Source organism: Amblyraja radiata, chromosome 6 (assembly GCF_010909765.2).
Source record: "Amblyraja radiata isolate CabotCenter1 chromosome 6, sAmbRad1.1.pri, whole genome shotgun sequence".
NCBI classification, from domain to species: Eukaryota; Metazoa; Chordata; class Chondrichthyes; order Rajiformes; family Rajidae; genus Amblyraja; species Amblyraja radiata.
In genome coordinates, this window is record NC_045961.1 from 25,494,686 (window position 1) to 25,512,448 (window position 17,763).

At 42.5% G+C, this 17,763-nt stretch overlaps 1 protein-coding gene across 1 annotated transcript in view; it reads left to right on the forward strand.

The window, feature by feature from the left end:
• The window catches only part of LOC116974702 (collagenase 3-like), a 72,209-nt gene that overhangs the window by 32,822 nt on the left and 21,624 nt on the right, over positions 1-17,763 (forward strand). The window contains exons 11-12 of the mRNA XM_033023423.1: positions 14,141-14,379; positions 14,467-14,615. Of these exons, the coding sequence (XP_032879314.1) occupies positions 14,141-14,379; positions 14,467-14,615 (388 nt within the window). The remainder of the gene's footprint in view (positions 1-14,140; positions 14,380-14,466; positions 14,616-17,763) is intronic.

The window sequence follows — 17,763 nt, forward strand, 5'->3', positions numbered from 1 at the left end:
AGGGTTGTGTCATCCGCAAACTTGAGAAGCTTGACAGAGGTGTCTGTGGAGGTGCAATCATTGGGTGTGAAGTGGTATTGGAGTGGGGTGGGTGTAGAAGGGCCCAGTCTTTGCAGATTGAGGTCAGGCTGTGAGTTGGTGTGAAGTGTTTAAGAAGGAACTGCAGATGCTAGAAAATCGAAGGTACACAAAAATGCTGGAGAAACTCAGCGGGTGCAGCAGCATCTATGGAGCGAAGGAAATTTCCTTTGCTCCATAGATGCTGCTGCACCCGCTGAGTTTCTCCAGCATTTTTGTGTACCAGTGGGTGTGAAGTGTTGGTTGGGGTGGGAAAGGGGCCCACTCTTTTCATACTGGAGTCTCGCCTTAAGTAGGTGTGAAGTGGTGAATGGGAAGGAGAATGTGCAGGGTCCATTCTTTGCAGACTGGGGTCTGGCTGTGTTTGTTGGGGAAGGGGTACCAGGGTTACGTTTCTGATTTTCAAGCCTGCAGTAAAACTCATTCAGGTCGTTCTTCAGCTGACAATTGCCCAAAGAGCGGGGGGCTTTCCTCTTATAGCTGGTGATTTCTTGCATGCCCTTCCAAACTGAAGAAGAGTCATTAGCTGAGAACTTGCTCCTCAACTTCTCAGAGTACCTTTCCTTGGCAGCTCTGATTCCTCTTCTCAGCTCTTTATCTTTTAACTCTTTAACGATTAGGCTATCGGCTTGACGCATATTTGCCCCCCGCCCCCCCCCCCCCCCCCGATCTCAAAATGGAAATGTTACATCTGTATATAATGATCCCATTAAAATGTGTATTTATCACAAACTATGGAAATCATATTTTTCAGTATTGTTATAAAGGAAAAGAAGCAGTTCCAATTGTTTGATATTATTTGATATTGTTTAATATTATTCATATGGAGGAGAAAATATAATAGCTCTAAAACCTACCTTAATTTTGCAATCTCACTCAAGATAATCCCCCTTTCCCTCTCCCCTCCCCCATCTCTCTCTCCTCTCCCCTCCCCTCTCTCTCTCCCCCTCCCCCCTCTCACATCCCCCCTCTTTCTTGCGGGGGGGGGCGAAGGTGAAGGTGGCACGGGCCCAGCGGGGGCCCAGCGGGCGGGGGGGATGGAGGTGGCGTGGGCCCAGCGGGGTTGGCGGGGGACCAGTGGGTGTCAGTGGGGGTGGCGTGTGCCCAGCGGGGGTCAGCGGGGGTGGCGTGGACCCAACGAAGGTCAGTGGGGGTGGCGTGGGCCCAGCGGGGGTAGCGGGGGTGGCAGGGGTGGCGGGGGTGGCGTGGGCCCAGCGGGGGTGGCAGGGGTGGCGGGGGTGGCGTGGGCGGCGGGGGTGGCGTGGGCCCAGCGGGGGTGGCGGGGGTGGCGTGTGCCCAGCGGGGGTGGCGTGGGCCCAGCAGGGGTGGCGTGGGCCCAGCGGGGGTGGCGTGGGCCCAGCGGGGGTGGCGTGGGCCGAAGTGGGGGTCAGCGGGGGTGGCGTGGGCCCAGCGGGGGTCAGCGGGGGTGGTGTGGGGAGAAGATGGCTTGGGCCCCGGCAGTGGGGGGAGGCGAGGGGAGCGGGCTCTGCCGCAGCGGCGTCTGGTGTTGGGGTTACAGCCATTGGGTTCAGATTCAGCTACTCCCACCTGGCGACGGGAGAACAGAGAACTGGCCGTTTCCATAGTGGAAAAGTTGATTTTTTTTCCTTTTTTTTTTTTTTTTTCCCCATATATTTAAAAAAAAATTTTTTGGTGTCTTTTTTCTTTGGGGGGAAAAAAGGGGGGTGCGGTCGCGCCCAACGCACCCCCCCCCCTTCGGACGGCCATGGTATGCCACTTAAAAATGTAAGCAGGCAATAAGTATTTCTGTTGATTTGACTACGTATTAGGTCCACACTAGAATATATTCAATATATCTAACCTCCCATGTTAACTGCAGGTTGGCAGTTATATGTGTCCTCAAATATGCACTGGGGTTTCAGCATAGAGCATGTTTATTGTCCATGCTGCATGTTCAAACAGGCTGCATAATAGTTGGAGTAAATTTCCCTAGCTTCCAATGTTTCATCTTCATAAGTATTCAAAAACATCAATGAGACCAAGCATAGATTCGGCAACCATTTCGCCTAACACCTGAGTTCCGTCCTCCAAGGCCTATTTGAGCTTCCGGTTGCTAACCATTTTAATTCCCCTTCCCTTTCCCATACCATCCTTTCTGTCCTTAGCCTTCACCATTACCAGAATAAGGCTACATGTAACTGGAAGAACAGCCTCTTATATTCCACTTGGGTATCTTATATTCTTACAGTATGAACATTGAATTTTCCATTTTCAAGCAACACATCATCCCCCCAACCTAATCATCCTGTTCCCATCCCCTCCTCCAGAAGCTCATCTCCCACCTCCAAGTCCCATATTTGTCTTTGTTCCTTCCTCCTTCTCCTCCTGTTGCCTTCCACCCATATCCCTCCCTCTGACTTTTCATTTCACTCTTCTCCTTATTCTTTCCTTTTGCTCCTTTTCATCACATGCATTTGTTACTTACTCCACCCATCTGCCAATCACCCCCTTACCCCACCTGCATCAACCATTCACTTGCCAGGCTTTGTCCACCCCCACCTCCTTTTTCCAGCTTTCTTCCCTGTACTCCATTAGTCTGAAAGAGGATCCTGGCATGAAATGCTGTCTGCCTATTCCCTCCACAGATGCTGCCTGTCCATGCTGAGTTCCTCCTTCCCTTTGTGTTTTGCTCAACATCTGTTTTATACTATGAAAAATATCATAGATTTAAAACATATTTTCATTCTTTCAGACAGAACTACATGAATAAATTCTGAACCACTCAATCCCATTACGAATGTTCGAGTACACTCTTACAACTAAAATTATTATGTTAACTACTAATGATTATAAGTCAACTAAAAGTGTCTTACAACTAAACCAATCAATTGAAAGAACCAATGGAGTCCCTGCACACAGTTTAACCTGGGGTGAGACATACGTGAACAATTTCTTTTCTAAGAAGTGAGGAAATGGCTCAAACATTGCTGGACAATGAGAGAGAGAGTATTGGGAAGAATAGCAGCAAAATGCCAATGGTATTTCTGCATTCACATGGAAATTCACTGCTGTTATAGTAATTGCAGTATTTGAGTGTAGAACCTGCACATTCAAGGCAATTGGAGATTTTCAGAGCACAGGGCATATAATCATAATAACAATGAAGCAGATTTGAAATGTAATTGTCTTTTCCCAGGGTTACTGTTGCAGAAGTTGCAGAAGTTGCAGATCGGCCTTCCTGAGAGTGAACCCACGGAAAACAACTGGCCAAGAATGAACCTCTGTTGAATGTCTCATCTGAAAGATGCAGGGCGACCCAAGTACTGTTCCAGTCTCAGGAGTGGGATTAAAGACCACACCCTTCATGAATCAAACTGCTTTCATATGAAATGAAAGGAACAAAGAGAAATAGGGTTTAAGAAGGAACTGCAGATGCTGGAAAATCGAAGGTACACAAAAATGCTGGAGAAACTCAGCGGGTGCAGCAGCATCTATGGAGCGAAGGAAATAGGCAACGTATCGGGCCAAAACCCTTCTTCAGACAATAGCTCTGTTAGCAGTGTTATTGGAACTAAATAATGTAGGTAAAGTCAACAGGAAATAGAGAGGGTTTGCAGGGTTAATAAAATCATGAATGAATGAGGATGGAAAGAGAAGGAAGCTGCTGAAATCAACATGTTCTCAGGGCCTGGAGCAGAGCCCGGAACTCAGTTTCCCACTCCCTTGACTCTAAGTCTGAAGAAGGGTCTTGACCCGAAACATCACCTATTCCTTTTCTATAGCGATGCTGCCTGACCCGCTAAGTTACTCCAGGATTTTGTGTCTATTTTCTGTGTAAACCAGCATCTGCAGTTCCTTCCTAAACATTTTCTCAGTGTCCGTCCAGCATGAGTGTTGTCAACAAGTGTTGTCTTCTCCATCACACCATGCCAAACCTTAGCATTATGTCTTACACCATTCGTCAGTAGTGGAAAGGAATGAGTCTCTGAGAAACTAAAGGGCCTGTCCCACGAGCATGCGACTGCATGTGGCAAGCGCGACCAAACCGGAAGCGGGGGCCGCGTGGGGGTCGTGCGGAAGCCGAGTGATCCCCGTACAGGGCCGGTCCCATCAGCATGCGACTGCATGCAGCGAGCGCGACCAAACCTGAAGCGCGGAGGTCGTGTGAGTGACGTGAAGTTCGAGCAAAGTCCACGGGAAGTTCGCTCGTGACGTACGGTGTCAAGACGCTGCGTATGGCATGAAGACGCTGCGTATGCCGCGCGGATATTTTGAACATTGTCAGTTTTCCGGAGCCCCGCGCGATGTCGGGACCAGCTCCGCACAACTCCATACAGCTCCGGCGATCGAAGTGGGACCGGCCCCACGTTTGGTCGCGCTTGCCACATGCAGTCGCATGCTCGTGGGACAGGCCCTATTGGCTCCCCGGTTCCCATTTTGATGAAGTGAAATATTAATCTCCTATTTCACAGACTGCTGTCCCGCTGAGTGTTTCCAGCATTTTATTTTCTAATTTCAGATTTCCAGTATGTACATTGCTTTGATTTTCAGTTCTGTTCCTTCCCTGAATAGACTTGGTGTCACCTGTACAACTGAGTGCCTTGTCCAGACACTGCAGAGAATATTTGTTTGTCAACCACGCAGGGCAGGTCTGGTGTCACATAAAGACCAGAACAAGCGAGGATGGCAGATTTCTTCCCCTGAGGGATGTTTCTGAATTTGATGGGCTTTTACACAAATCTAGTAGCTTTTTCTGGGATATGGTTACCGAGATTAATACATTTTCCCAAATTTCATTTTATTAACTGAATTTAAATTCACAACTGCAATAGTGGGATTTGAACCTGCTGCTTCTGCCTTCTCTCCATAACCCCTGACACTCGTACTAATTAAGAAACTATCTATATCTGCTATAAAAATGTCCATTAGCTTGGCCTCCACAGCCTTCGGTGGCAATGAATTCCACAGATGCACCGCCCTATGACTAAAGAAATTCCTCCTCGTCTCCCTTCTAAAGGTACATACTTTTGTTCTGAGGTTTTGTTTCGGCTTGTTTCAAGAAGATGTTCTACACAACCAACTTGGCACAAAGTGGCGCGGGATCTCACAACCTGAAATTATCTCTTGACTTTCATTTTAAGTTCAAATTATCAGCAAAATAACATTGTTTCTGTGTTTTTTAATGTTCTCATATAAACACCGATGCACATGAATGAAGGAAAATCAAATGGCCTAATGTTGTTTGCAATTAATGCACAGTCCTATTGCAACACTTCACTCACTATTTATTGCTGCCTTGAAGGGACTTGACCCGAAACGTCGCCTATTCCTTCTCTCCATAGATGCTGCCTCACCCGCTGAGTTTCTCCAGCACTCTTTGTCTACCTGTGAAATCTGTGGAAATCATTCTAGAATATATGACATTTTGGAAGGTGACTCTAGAGCATTCGCCATCCTTTAAAATCATTCGCTATTAATGAAGATGGACACAATAAATTTTTTGCCACTTTATTCCCCAACATAATTTATCGTCTCTCAGTATGTAAAAGATACTCATTAATATAATATAATCTTTTCTTTTTACTTTTCAATAGAAGCACTTTGTCTTTTCTGTGGTACTCAGTAGCCACTACCTAAATACAGCTTTGTTTTCAGTGCTATCCAAGAAGATCATATCATACAGAAGTACAACAAGTAGTGCCCAAGAAAATGAACAGTGTAAAATATAATGTTACTGTTACAGAGAAAATACAAACAAAAGAAAAGTGCAAGAACCACAACACGGTAGCTTGGAGGATCAGCAATACATCTTGAGCATATGAGAGGTTCCTTCAAGAGTCAGATTTAAGAACTAAATTACCTTTAATCTTTTTATAAAAATCTATATATGTTTATGTGTGTATATATTTATATTGTGGTATATGGACACACTGATCTGTTTTGTAGTAAATGCCTACTATATTCTGTGTGCTAAGCAAAGCAATAATTTTATTGCCACATGACTATAAACTCACAAACTTTAATTTGATATATGAAGCTTTATATTACTAGAAGTTAACCACTAATCCTTTCTCTCTCTCCCGACAAATATTTAATTTACGGTTCTGTCTCCAATCTTCTTTGTTCTATTCACTAGGACCGGCCCCATTCCAACTGAAGTAAAACAACAACTCCCTCTGTCACCAATTTAGATGCCAGTGCCCCATGAATCAAAGTCCATTTCCCGCATGGTAATCTTTGAGCCAGGCATTCGATTTTTCCGATATTATTCAACCTGTGCTAATATGCACTATAAACCCAACTATGATTTTATTGGCTCATGGGGCTTGTGAAAAGAGCTGAATAGCCGACCCCTGAGTTAGTTTCTTGTGGTTTATATAACTGAGATTTTGGAATAAAAATTCTAAAATCCTATAGGTAGATACTGCCGGAAGCAATTTAAGTGATTTGCTTTGGAAACTAACAAGCAATCTCTCCTATTGAAACTCTTTCAAGCATAGTAACATGCACTGATACTTTCAGGACATTGAAAGTATGCATTGAACGAAGGACATTCTGATTCTGTACTATTGTATCTAGCTAGGGGAAGACTGTAAATACATGTTTAAGTTAATTGGCCCTCATTGAAGGATTTAAATGGCCATTTCCTGTGCCAACATATTGCTGAAGATATATATACCTCCCTCTTAATACTGGTTTCAGGACTCCTGTTTTGTCAATTAATATTCTGACTGTTTGGATATCCATATCTCAACTACTATAACCAAGGAGGTATATCATGGCTGTTTGGTGTTAGTGCTCAAACCCCTCGGACCAACCACTTTATGTGAAAATTCCAAAGGATTCTATCAATTGAGATGTGCTCCTAATGTAAATATGTAATCACCCAAAATGCTGAAGTAATTTTTGAATAGGAGTGACTATTGAACCTTTTGCTTTATGTAACTGAGATTTCAGAATTAAAATTTCAAATAAATGTGTTTCAACTTCGTTGTATTGTATTGTATTGTATTAAGGGCCTGTTGCGGGGTGACGCCTGTATGGTCATGAGTAGTCGCCCAGATAGTCGTTCCTTTTTCTGGATTTTCAATATTTTGAAAATTTTTGGTGACCTGCTGCGACTATGATGGGTACCGGCAAGTCGCCAAAAAAATCGCGTAAGTTGGACAGGCCCTTAAAACCTCTCAGTGTACTTCTGAGTTTAGGCAATTTCTCTGGGACTTAGTGTCTCCAAAAAGACCTATTTGTTGTGCTGAATAAAGATATTTTACATCGATAACTCCATTCTCCTTGTAGCTCATTCAGAGTCACAATCACCGCATTGAAAAAAGCGAGGAATGTATTTTTTAAGAATGTGGGATTTGGGCTAAAAAGAGCAACACATTACAATTAAAGAAAGCAAACAACAAAAGTGGTGTAGAAAAAATCTAAACACATAATTTTAGGCCAGCATATGACCCATTCATTCACCCTAAACCAGCTGTGTCATATCCAGTAGCAGTTTGGTTATTGCTTGGAAGAGTGGTTGCATTGTAGCATAGTCACACAAAGATCCAGTATAAATGTGGATAGGCATTTTACAATGGGAAGATCTAGAACAAAATACAGCAAATAGAAGTTAAGAGACAGTTTGCAATTCTTATGCCTATACTCTGTCGAGATTCTCTTATTTTTTGTTCTACTGATGTAAAAATAACTATGGGTGCATTCAGAGACTGCAGATACTGGAATCTGAAGCAAAAAGCAAACAGTTTGATGAACTCAGTGGACCAGGCAGCATCTGTGGAGGCAATGGGATGGTCAACATTTTGGATTGATTGGGTCTTGAACCGAAACATCGACTATCCTTTTTATCTACACTGATGCTGCCTGACTCGCTGAGCTCCTCTCACAGTTTTCTTTTTACTAAAAATACCAAATTCATTCCATATAGACACAAAAAGAATGGAGTAACTCAGCGGGTCAGGCAGCATCTTTGGAGAAAAGGGATAGGTGATATTTCACATTGAGACCATTCTTCTGAATTACTCCAGCTTTTTGTGTCTACCTTCGGTGTAAACCAGCATCTGCATGAAATATTTGTTACACAACTGACCACTGCCCAATGTGAGATATTGATGTTGCTGCTGGACAGAGAAGAGATAACATAACTGATCTCTTATCTGTAATGTCAACTCTATTTCACTCTCCACAGATGCTATCTGACCTGCTGAGTATTTTTTACCAATTTCTGTTTTTATATCTGATGCCACTGAATGGCAGCAAAATGTAGTTTAAATGAATATAATTTGCTTTTAAAATACCATGTGAAAGAATGACTAAAAAGATTGATGGACCAACAGGTTTCCCAACTTCAGTAAGAAAAACATTTCAGTCCATCTCAATTGTAAAACTACCCTTTATATCATACTAGACTAAGTGGGACCCGTTGGGTCCCATGTTCACACGGGAGGGCTGGTCCCCCGACGCAATATTCCACCTCTCCACCAATTCCAATATTGGTGGCCAGTGGGGGGGGGGGGGGGCTTTCTGGAGCGCTAGTATGGGTATTGTTGGCTGCAGGGACTACTGGTCTCCAGAGGGCTAGTATGGACATTGTGGGCCAAATGGATTCTTGGGGTGGCAGCTCAGTACCTCAAGCCTGATGTGCTGGCAGCGCACTCACAGCTGGTGGGCTGGTAGTTGACTCACGGCTATTCTTTGAAATTACATTTCAAGCAGAGTGCAAGGCCACCAAATTCAAATCCATTTTCCTAACATTTCAAGCAGGGTGCAAGGCCACCAAATTCAAGTGCAGTTTATACCTCTTCGAGCAGGGTGCAAGTCCACAAAATTCAAGTGCAGTTTCATACCACTTCAAGCAGGGTGCAAGGCCACCGAATTCAAGTGCAGTTTCCAACCACTTCAAGCAGGGTGCAAGGCCACCAAATTCAAGTGCAGTTTCATACCATTTCAAGGAGAGTGCAAGGCCACCAAATTCAAATGCAGTTTCATACCATTTCAAGCAGGGTACAAGGCCACCACATTCAAATGCAGTTTCATACCATTTCAAGCAGGGTGAAACCACCATAAAACCACACAAAACACCACACTCACAGTTCAGTAGACATTCAGTGTGTTCAGTTGATTCACAGCTCAGACAATGTGACCCACCCATACTTCCGGGTTTTATAATCCCTCCCCCTCCCACCGGAAAAGGTGTGGTCTTCATGGCGTGACTGACAGGAGAGAGATTCTCAACATTTTTTAAACACTAATAACACTTTTATTTTTCATTGATGGGAAGAATCCTCTGCACCTGATGAGCGGAGCGGAGTAAGATGGCCAAAAATCACAGCCGTAAGTGATAGCGTTTTATCTAAAATCAATATACTGCAACCAGGAAGTTGTCAAGTTTAGACAAACAATCATTTGCAGTGCCTTTTACTTCAACCCAAAACCCCCAAGCAACCCTTTGCGGTGCCTTTTTACTTCAACCCAAACCCCACAAACAGCCATTTGCAGTGCCTTTTTACTTCAACCCAAAACCCCCAAACAGCCATTTGCAGTGCCTTTTTACTTCAACCCAAACTCCCAAACAACCATTTGCAGTGTCTTGTTACTTCCACCCAAAAACCCCAAACAACAATTTGCAGTGCCTTTTTACTTGAACCCAATACCCCCAAACAACCATTTGCCGTGCCTTTTTACTTCAAACCAACCATATTTTCATGTTCAGACCACATTAAGGGCACTCACAGTTGAGTAGACATGTGTTCAGTGTAATTCAGAGCTCAGAGAGACGTGACCCTCTCGCTTCCTCCATCTTGCAGAGACTGAGTGAGGCACACCACTTCCGGGTTTTATAGTCCCTCCCCCCTCCCACCAGCAGGGGCAGCAGAGAGTTCAGCAATTTTTTAAAAAACATTAATATTTCTCTGATTTTTCATCGATGGGAAAAATCCTCCGGTCCAGTCTGGAGCGAGGTGGCAAAAAATGGCGGCCGTAAGTGACGATGTTCTCTCGGAAATCACATCGCAGTGAGTCAAAAGCGGTCAAGATCTTACTTTTAGTAATATAGATAGATAGGGAATCAAAACATGTGCACTTTAGGTGGCACAGCAGCACAGTGGTACAGTCACTGCCTTACAGTGCCAGACACACAGGCTTGATCTTGACTATGGGTGCTGTCTGTATGGAGTTTGTACGTTCTCTCTGTGATCGCTTGGGTTTTCTCCCACATTCTAATTAGTTGCTTTACCCTAGCTGTTTTACGAGTTACACAATTCTTCACATTGTGTTCCTCTTGAGATTACATCTTCCCTAGCTACCAATTGGTTTACCAGGCACTGCCCTGCCTGAGGTCATAGAGTGATACAGTGTGGAAACAGCCCCTTCGGCCTAACTTGCCCCACACCGGACAACATGTCCCAGCTACACTAGTCCAACCTGCCTGCGCTTGGTCCATATCCCTCCAAACTTATCCTCTCTATGTCATTTGAGACTGGCCCTGATTGTTCCTGGTCTTTATTTGCCTCCAGCTCTTCACCCGCCCCCCCCCCCCCCACAGCCCCCTCCTCCCTCCCCACAGCCCCCCCCCCCCATTTTCAGTCTGAAGACAGGTCCCGACCTGAAACGTCACCGATCCTATTTCTCCAGAGGTGCTGCCTGACCCGCTGAGTTACTTACTACTTACTCCCGTACTTTGTGTCTACTTCTCTAAGGTTGTATCTTGGGACAGTTCTTGAACTAATTGTAGAATATTTTACTTTAGTTTGACTCAATACACCCATAAGTATGAAGAGAGGAGGCATAGGCAAAGCTGCAAGTGTAATTCAATTTGCAGCAAAATGGTGGGTGTGCTCCTATCAGTTTTAGTGATTCTGTTGCTGTCTCTTTGACATTCATGGTTATTGCCTTGACCAATGTCATGGTACTGCACTGAAAGTTATGTTATGGGGTGTCTCTAATGCACGACTATATGCATGCGTTCCTACAACAAGACCATCACTGGGAGTTGGAGTAGTGTCTGGATATGAGAAATACTTTGATATTTTGCCTTATCAAGATTCTACTAGTATTTCTGGGATTTTCAATAAGATATTCATGTTTTGGATGGGTTTCAGCTGAGAATATTTCTTGAAACTAAACAATTCATGACCCTTGACTTAGAGTTAGTCTTGCATTTGCTTCGGATAAAGTTGACAATTATGATTCATACCAGTAAAATGCTGAAAAATAAAAATAATTCAGAAGTCATTGGGTTGCATAACCTTGATACACATACAAATTAGAACATTTCAAACCTCAAAAGAGACTTGAAGGTAATTTTTGATTTCGTAGTCTGGGTGGTAACCTGGTGGGCAGATTGTCTGCCTTTTACAGGATCTGCTCAATTTTCATTCCATCTGTTACCACACAGGCAGAGACATTGGGAATTATGTCCCAGATATACCACATAATGTTTAAGTTGAGGAATACACTCCCATCAAAAAACAGTGCATGCTTTACCAATCAGCTCTTTTAAACTGAAACTGAATATCCTCCAGTTGTTCCTTAAGTTAAAAGTTGTCAGATTACTCCTGTGCAGAACACAACAATCCAGTGCAACTAAATCTGTGGAAACATTAGTGGTGAATTTCCTTACTTTTCCTAGTTCCTATCTGTACCATAATTTATTTATATTTATTTAAAATGGAGAAGTTTGGGCATATTATCATCCAATTATTCATCTCTATCTCTCATTCCCCAAGATTTTCTTGATCTTTATAGCCTTGGTTGGGTCATGTTTGACATACAAGGATATTTGAACGTATGTGAATTGCAAGTATAATTATGACTGGTTGCTTATTGATTAGGAGGTAATAGTCAAAAATCAGGGTGAAAGGTATGATTGGAGTTCTCCAGTCATCTCCAATGCAGCCTTAGCTTGTCATCATCTATGTGCAAGTTTGAAGGAAAAGTCAAGTTAATAGCCAGAGGGAGTTGGGTCCAAGCAACTGGATAAGGATGCAGACAGACTAACTGAAACTGTATTTACAAAGTTTCATTCGGCGTAGTGTAATGTCACCCACATATGCAGCGAGAAACTAAAAAGAAAGGGACTTTGCACTTATGTGGTGCATTTCACAAACTCAGGACGACTCATGATTTTGCAACAAATAAAGGCCTTTCAGGTTTAGTCACTGTTGTAAAATGATGGGCTGGATCACAATGGACCCGCCAAATGCAACATGGTCACCCTTGAATTAGCTCTTCCCACATTCACATTTTTCAGCCGCATGTCTCCCGATGACCTTGACACCTAGATGACTGCGCTACCACAGGGCTACCAATTATTTTGGAGTAATGGAAAAATGAGAAGATTCTGTTTCTTTGTCAACCATACCCAAGAGCATTGTGTTTAGTTCAGGCACAGCAAATCAAGAATAGATTGGCCTAGGAAATACTACAGTATAGATTCATTAAAATTATACCAAGTCATAACAGATACAATTATGAGAACCTTGTTGTGTATTCATTGATTTTCTTTCAGGTTAAAAGATGATCAAATTAAAGTTTTTTAATTATTGAATGGAATTGATACGATGGTTGTAGGAACATGATGTCCTTCATCACCATTGGAGTTGCATGGCATTGAGAAGAATCACTCATTCATCACAGAATGCACAATTGTATTCCACATATATGTAAATTGGAGTACATGGACTGAATTATCCTTTCAACCGTAATGTTAATTTGAGTGGAAGTTTGGCAGTCACATTGCTGAGCACCTTGCTGAGGCATTACCGTATATATATCCAATTAGATAAATTGGGACCCGTTGGGTCCCAGCATCACACGGGGGGGCTGGTCACCAACGCAATATTCCACCGCTCCACCAATTCCAATATTGCTCGCCAGTGGGGGGGGGGGGGCTTTCTGTTACACTAGTATGGGTGTTGTGGGACGAAGGTACTGGTTTCCAGAGGGCTAGTATAGACATTGTGGGCCAAATGGATTTTTGGGCTGGCAGCCAACTGTTGCAACGATTTTAAAAGCCAAGCCAAGGCAAACAATTGGGCAGCAGCCACCTGACAGCCAAAATTCATTTTGTGAACACAAACTTTTTACAAAGGTGAGGCAAACAATTGGGCAGCAGCCACCTGACAACCACAATTCATTTTGTGAACACAAACTTTTTAAAAAGGCGAGGCAAACAATTGGGCAGCAGCCACCTTACAGCCACATAGAGGGGACTTCCGTGGCGTAGACGTGCGTTCAGTGTTATTAGCAGCTCAGAGAGCCATGACCATCTCGCTCCCTGGGTCTGGCAGAGACTGAGTGAGGGACTACACTTCCGGGTTTTATAGTCCCTTCCCCCCTGCTGCCAGTGGGGGCAGCAGACAGAATGGCAAATATTTTAAAAACATTAATATCTCTCTGATTTTTAATCGATAGGAAAAATCCTCCAGTCCCGGAAGGCGGAGGGGGGCTCTGAGCGAGGTGGCCAAAAATAACAGCCGTACGTGGCGGCGTTCTCTCGGAAATCGCAGCACAATGGGCCAAAAGCGGTCAAGATCAGACTTTTAGTAATATAGATATTAGTAAACTTGGGTCTAAAAACATGCGAATAATGCAAGCTATCTCCAATTGCCATTTGTATCAGTTATCTACCAGATACTGCAATCAGGAGTGAATGTGCTTCAGCTTGGTTCAGTACATTTTAAACGGTTATGCAGCCAATTATTCTTACATAATTTTCCTCCCAATAAAAATGTAATCCATTGCCATAGACCGTCATAGGTAAGAAATAAATCATAATGATGGTAATTAAACAATTAAATACAGGAAAGATATTCAGTAGCAGCAAGAGGTTACTCACTTAACAAGGAGCAGCTGTGAAGATGAAACACCTTTCTATACCACTTAATTTTCTTTTTGTGAATACACTTTTATCTTTACCTGTTTATCCTCATGATGAAGAGAATGAAATCACCCCAGGTGACTTGTACTATGCACAGGTTTGAGATGTGTATCAATTATTTTCAAGTATATTGAAGTTACTAAGAATCCTTTTAATTGCAATAGCAGAATAATTTCATAAAATGGATTTGATTTTAGCTTTTGTTCTTTCTAACAGAAACATATCAAGCAGTTCTTCACGTTAGGAGATGGTTCTGAAGGTCTCATTCAAAATGAGGACTCCCTTTCAAACAAGATTAAAGAGGATCAGGAATTCTATGGACGGCAGGTAACAGGAAACCTGGATCCCGGAACTATGGAAGTAATGACAGGTCCTCCATGTGGATTTCTTGATCCTGCTCCATATAGACTCTATCCCGGAAAACCTCGATGGACTAAATCATTTGTAACATACAGGTGAAGAATTCTTGATTTGTTTTGATTGCTGTTTTAATTCAAACATCTGACTACAATGACATAACTATATATATTTTCTTCCCAAAGTGTGGCGAACTACGCACCTCAACTAAGCTACTTTGAAACAGAACTTGCCATATGGAAGGCTGTGAATCTTTGGCAAAAAGTAATCCCACTGACTCTTGTCAGAGTCTATAATATTGAAGCTGATATCATGATTTCATTTGAACCACGTGGTATGTTACTGCTTTTATATTTGCATAATGTTTAAAAGAGAATATCTTATCAAATGTTTTATATCTCATTTAATTAATTTATTTAAGTTAACACAATTGTTCTGTGGATTAAAAACAGAAAATTCTGCAAGTACTCAGCAGGTTAGGCCAAACTGTGGAGATCGAAACAGTGTTAAGATTTCGGATCCATGATCTCTCTTTAATATTGATTTCTGAATCATAAATGGGTAGCTCAGTGGCACAGCTGATACAGCCGCTGCCTCCTAGTGCCAAAAACCCAGGTTCAATCTTGCTGTCTGTGTTGTGTTTGTGCATTCTCTCTGTGACTGCATGGGTTTCTTCTGGGTGCTACGATTTCTTCCCACATCCTAAAAACGTTGGGTTAGTAATCTGAAAATTGCCCTGAGTGTGTAGGGAGTAGATGCAAAAGTCGGATCTTAGAACTAGTGTGAATGTGTGATTGATAGTCGGCCAGAATTCACTGTTTCCATGTTGTTCCTTTCAATTAACTAAACGTTAGATTCTGATAATCTAACCATCTATAATATTACAATTGAAATTGTATATTCTCATTCAGTGCTTGTTGCATTCTTGGAAGTTATTTGAATATAGAATGTAGAACAGTGAAGCACAGGAACAGGCCCTTCAGCCCACTATGTTTGTGTCGAACATGATGCCAAGTTAAACTGATCTCATCTGCCTGCACGTGATTCCTATCCTTCTATTACCTGCACTTGAATGAGCATTTCTAAGGCCTCTTAAATATCACGATCATATTTGCCTCTAACACCACTCTCCCACCCATCTCTTCCTCTTCCCCCCCCCCCCCCCCCCCCCCCCAACCCCCCCCATCGTAATGTGTTCCAGGTCTCCACCACTCTCTGTATAATAAAAAATCATACCCCACATATCTCTATTATATTTACCATACTTCAAACCTCATAGTTATGCTCTAGAGTGTTGGATATTTCCACCCGGGAAAAATGGTTCTGACTATCCACCCCATCTAAGCCTCTCTTAATTTTATATAATTCTATCAAACCTCCGACATTCCAGCGAAAACAATCTAAGTCTATCCAACCGTTCCCTAATAATAATAAGAGTCAATTGAAAGTAGCGATTGGTGCGTCCTATTATAATTGTGTTCTGGTAGCATTTGCAGGAAGCTCAGTCAAATAAATATACTGAACTGAGTCAATGCAACTTAAAAATACTCTAAGCCATTGCAATAGGTAACATGTGGTCTCAGCTGAGTCCAGAGCTCTGTCCAGGTTGGCAGGGTTTTTCAGCGCTGTTTGTGGTGCTGGTCATTGGCTTGTCCTGGTCTGGCTGCTGATGACGGGGATTGGAGCTGTCCTTGGGGGCCGCGTTGATACGCCATTAAAAAAAACAGAAACTGGGCTTATCTGAATTAAATATCTAATTTGACATAGTATGGTTTACATTAGATATGAACTAGACCTTTGTTCCAGGAATTCAGAACCTTTATTTATATTTCTGTACAAGTAAAGTAATGGTGATCCAAAATATGTAGATGCCCTCAGATTTGAGAATGCAGTTTCAGAATGTCAGTATGATTAATGAAATATAAAATGTTGTTTGTGATTACTGAAACATTTAAATTTCACTGCAAGCAGATCCATTTTCCTGCAAATTATTTACTGACCCAAGCTTGAATGATTCATGTTTGGATGCAGTGCACATATTGGCGCATCGAAAAGATCAAGGAGACACGAGGTAAACAGATAATAAAAAATTATTGAAAGGAAAACATGGATACAGGAGGGAATTGAAGAGAAGGGAGGCACGGTGGCTCAGCGGTAGAGTTGCTGCCTTAAGAGCCTGTCCCACTTACGCAATTTTTTCGGCGACTTGCCGGCACCCGTCATAGTCGCAGCAGGTCACCGAAAATTTTCAACATGTTGAAAATCTAGCGGCGACCAGAAAAATGTACGACTCTTTGGGCAACTACTCACATACTAGGGAGAATTTGCACAACATGTCTCAAGGTGACGAATGTTTGGTCGTGAGTAGTCGCCCAATGAGTTTACCTTTTTCTGGTCACCGCTGGATTTTCAACGTGTTGACATTTTTCGGTGACCTGCAGCGACTATGATGGGTGCCGGCAAGTCGCCAAAATAATTGCGTAAGTGGGACAGGCCCTTTACAGCACTTGCAGCGCCAGAGACGCTGGTTCGATCCTGACTATGGGTGATGTCTGTATGGAGTTTGTACGTTCTCCCCGTGACCATGTGGGTTTTGTGCGAGATCTTTCGTTTTCTTCCACATTCCAAAGACGTACAGGTTTGTAGGTTAATTGGCTTGAGTTTGTATATTTGGTATAAGTGTAAATTGTCCCTAGTATGTTATAGTGTTAATGTGCAGCGATCACTGGTCGGCGTAGACGCTTTAGTTTAATTTAACTCTCAGTTTAGTTTAACTCTCAGCTAAACTAAACTAAAGGAACAGCAGAAAAAACAATGATTCTCAATTTTACTGACTACAATGGCTGAGAGTATTTTTAAATTGTATTGGCGCAGTTCAGTTGACTGAGCTTCCTGCAAATACTACCAGGATCCAAAAATACACTTTTTGTAGTGCTTAGGGATTCTACGTACCTTGATGACCATTGTGATAATGTCTGAGAACTTTTTCTGAATCATTGATCTAATTCTATTGCTTTCCCACTGTGTTTACATTTCTGAATACAGATTTTTTTAGCCCGCTGAATTCTGGAAAAGAAAGTCACAAAATAGAGAATAAAATTGACACTGCTGCACCTTTGGGATGTATCGTTAATCAGACATTTGCATCACATTCTCATTTGCATCACATTCTCATTCTCACATGAGCTATCTGATTACCAAATGATGGTTATTCTACATTGTCAATCCCATGAGAAAGGGATATTACCCAGGGCCTGTTTCTACAAACAATATATATGCAATATATAGAATTGGGATTGCAATTTCAAATGTCGAACTCTATCAATGCTCTCTCAGAGTTCATCACTGGCATCTCAAAGGAAACTGAAAATTATTTCATTACGATTATTGGCAAATTTCTGAAGGAATGCAACGTTTGGGTCCAGTATCTTTTTAGCAGTCAGCTAAAAAATATTGCTCTTTTTTCATTTTATGTGTTTTTT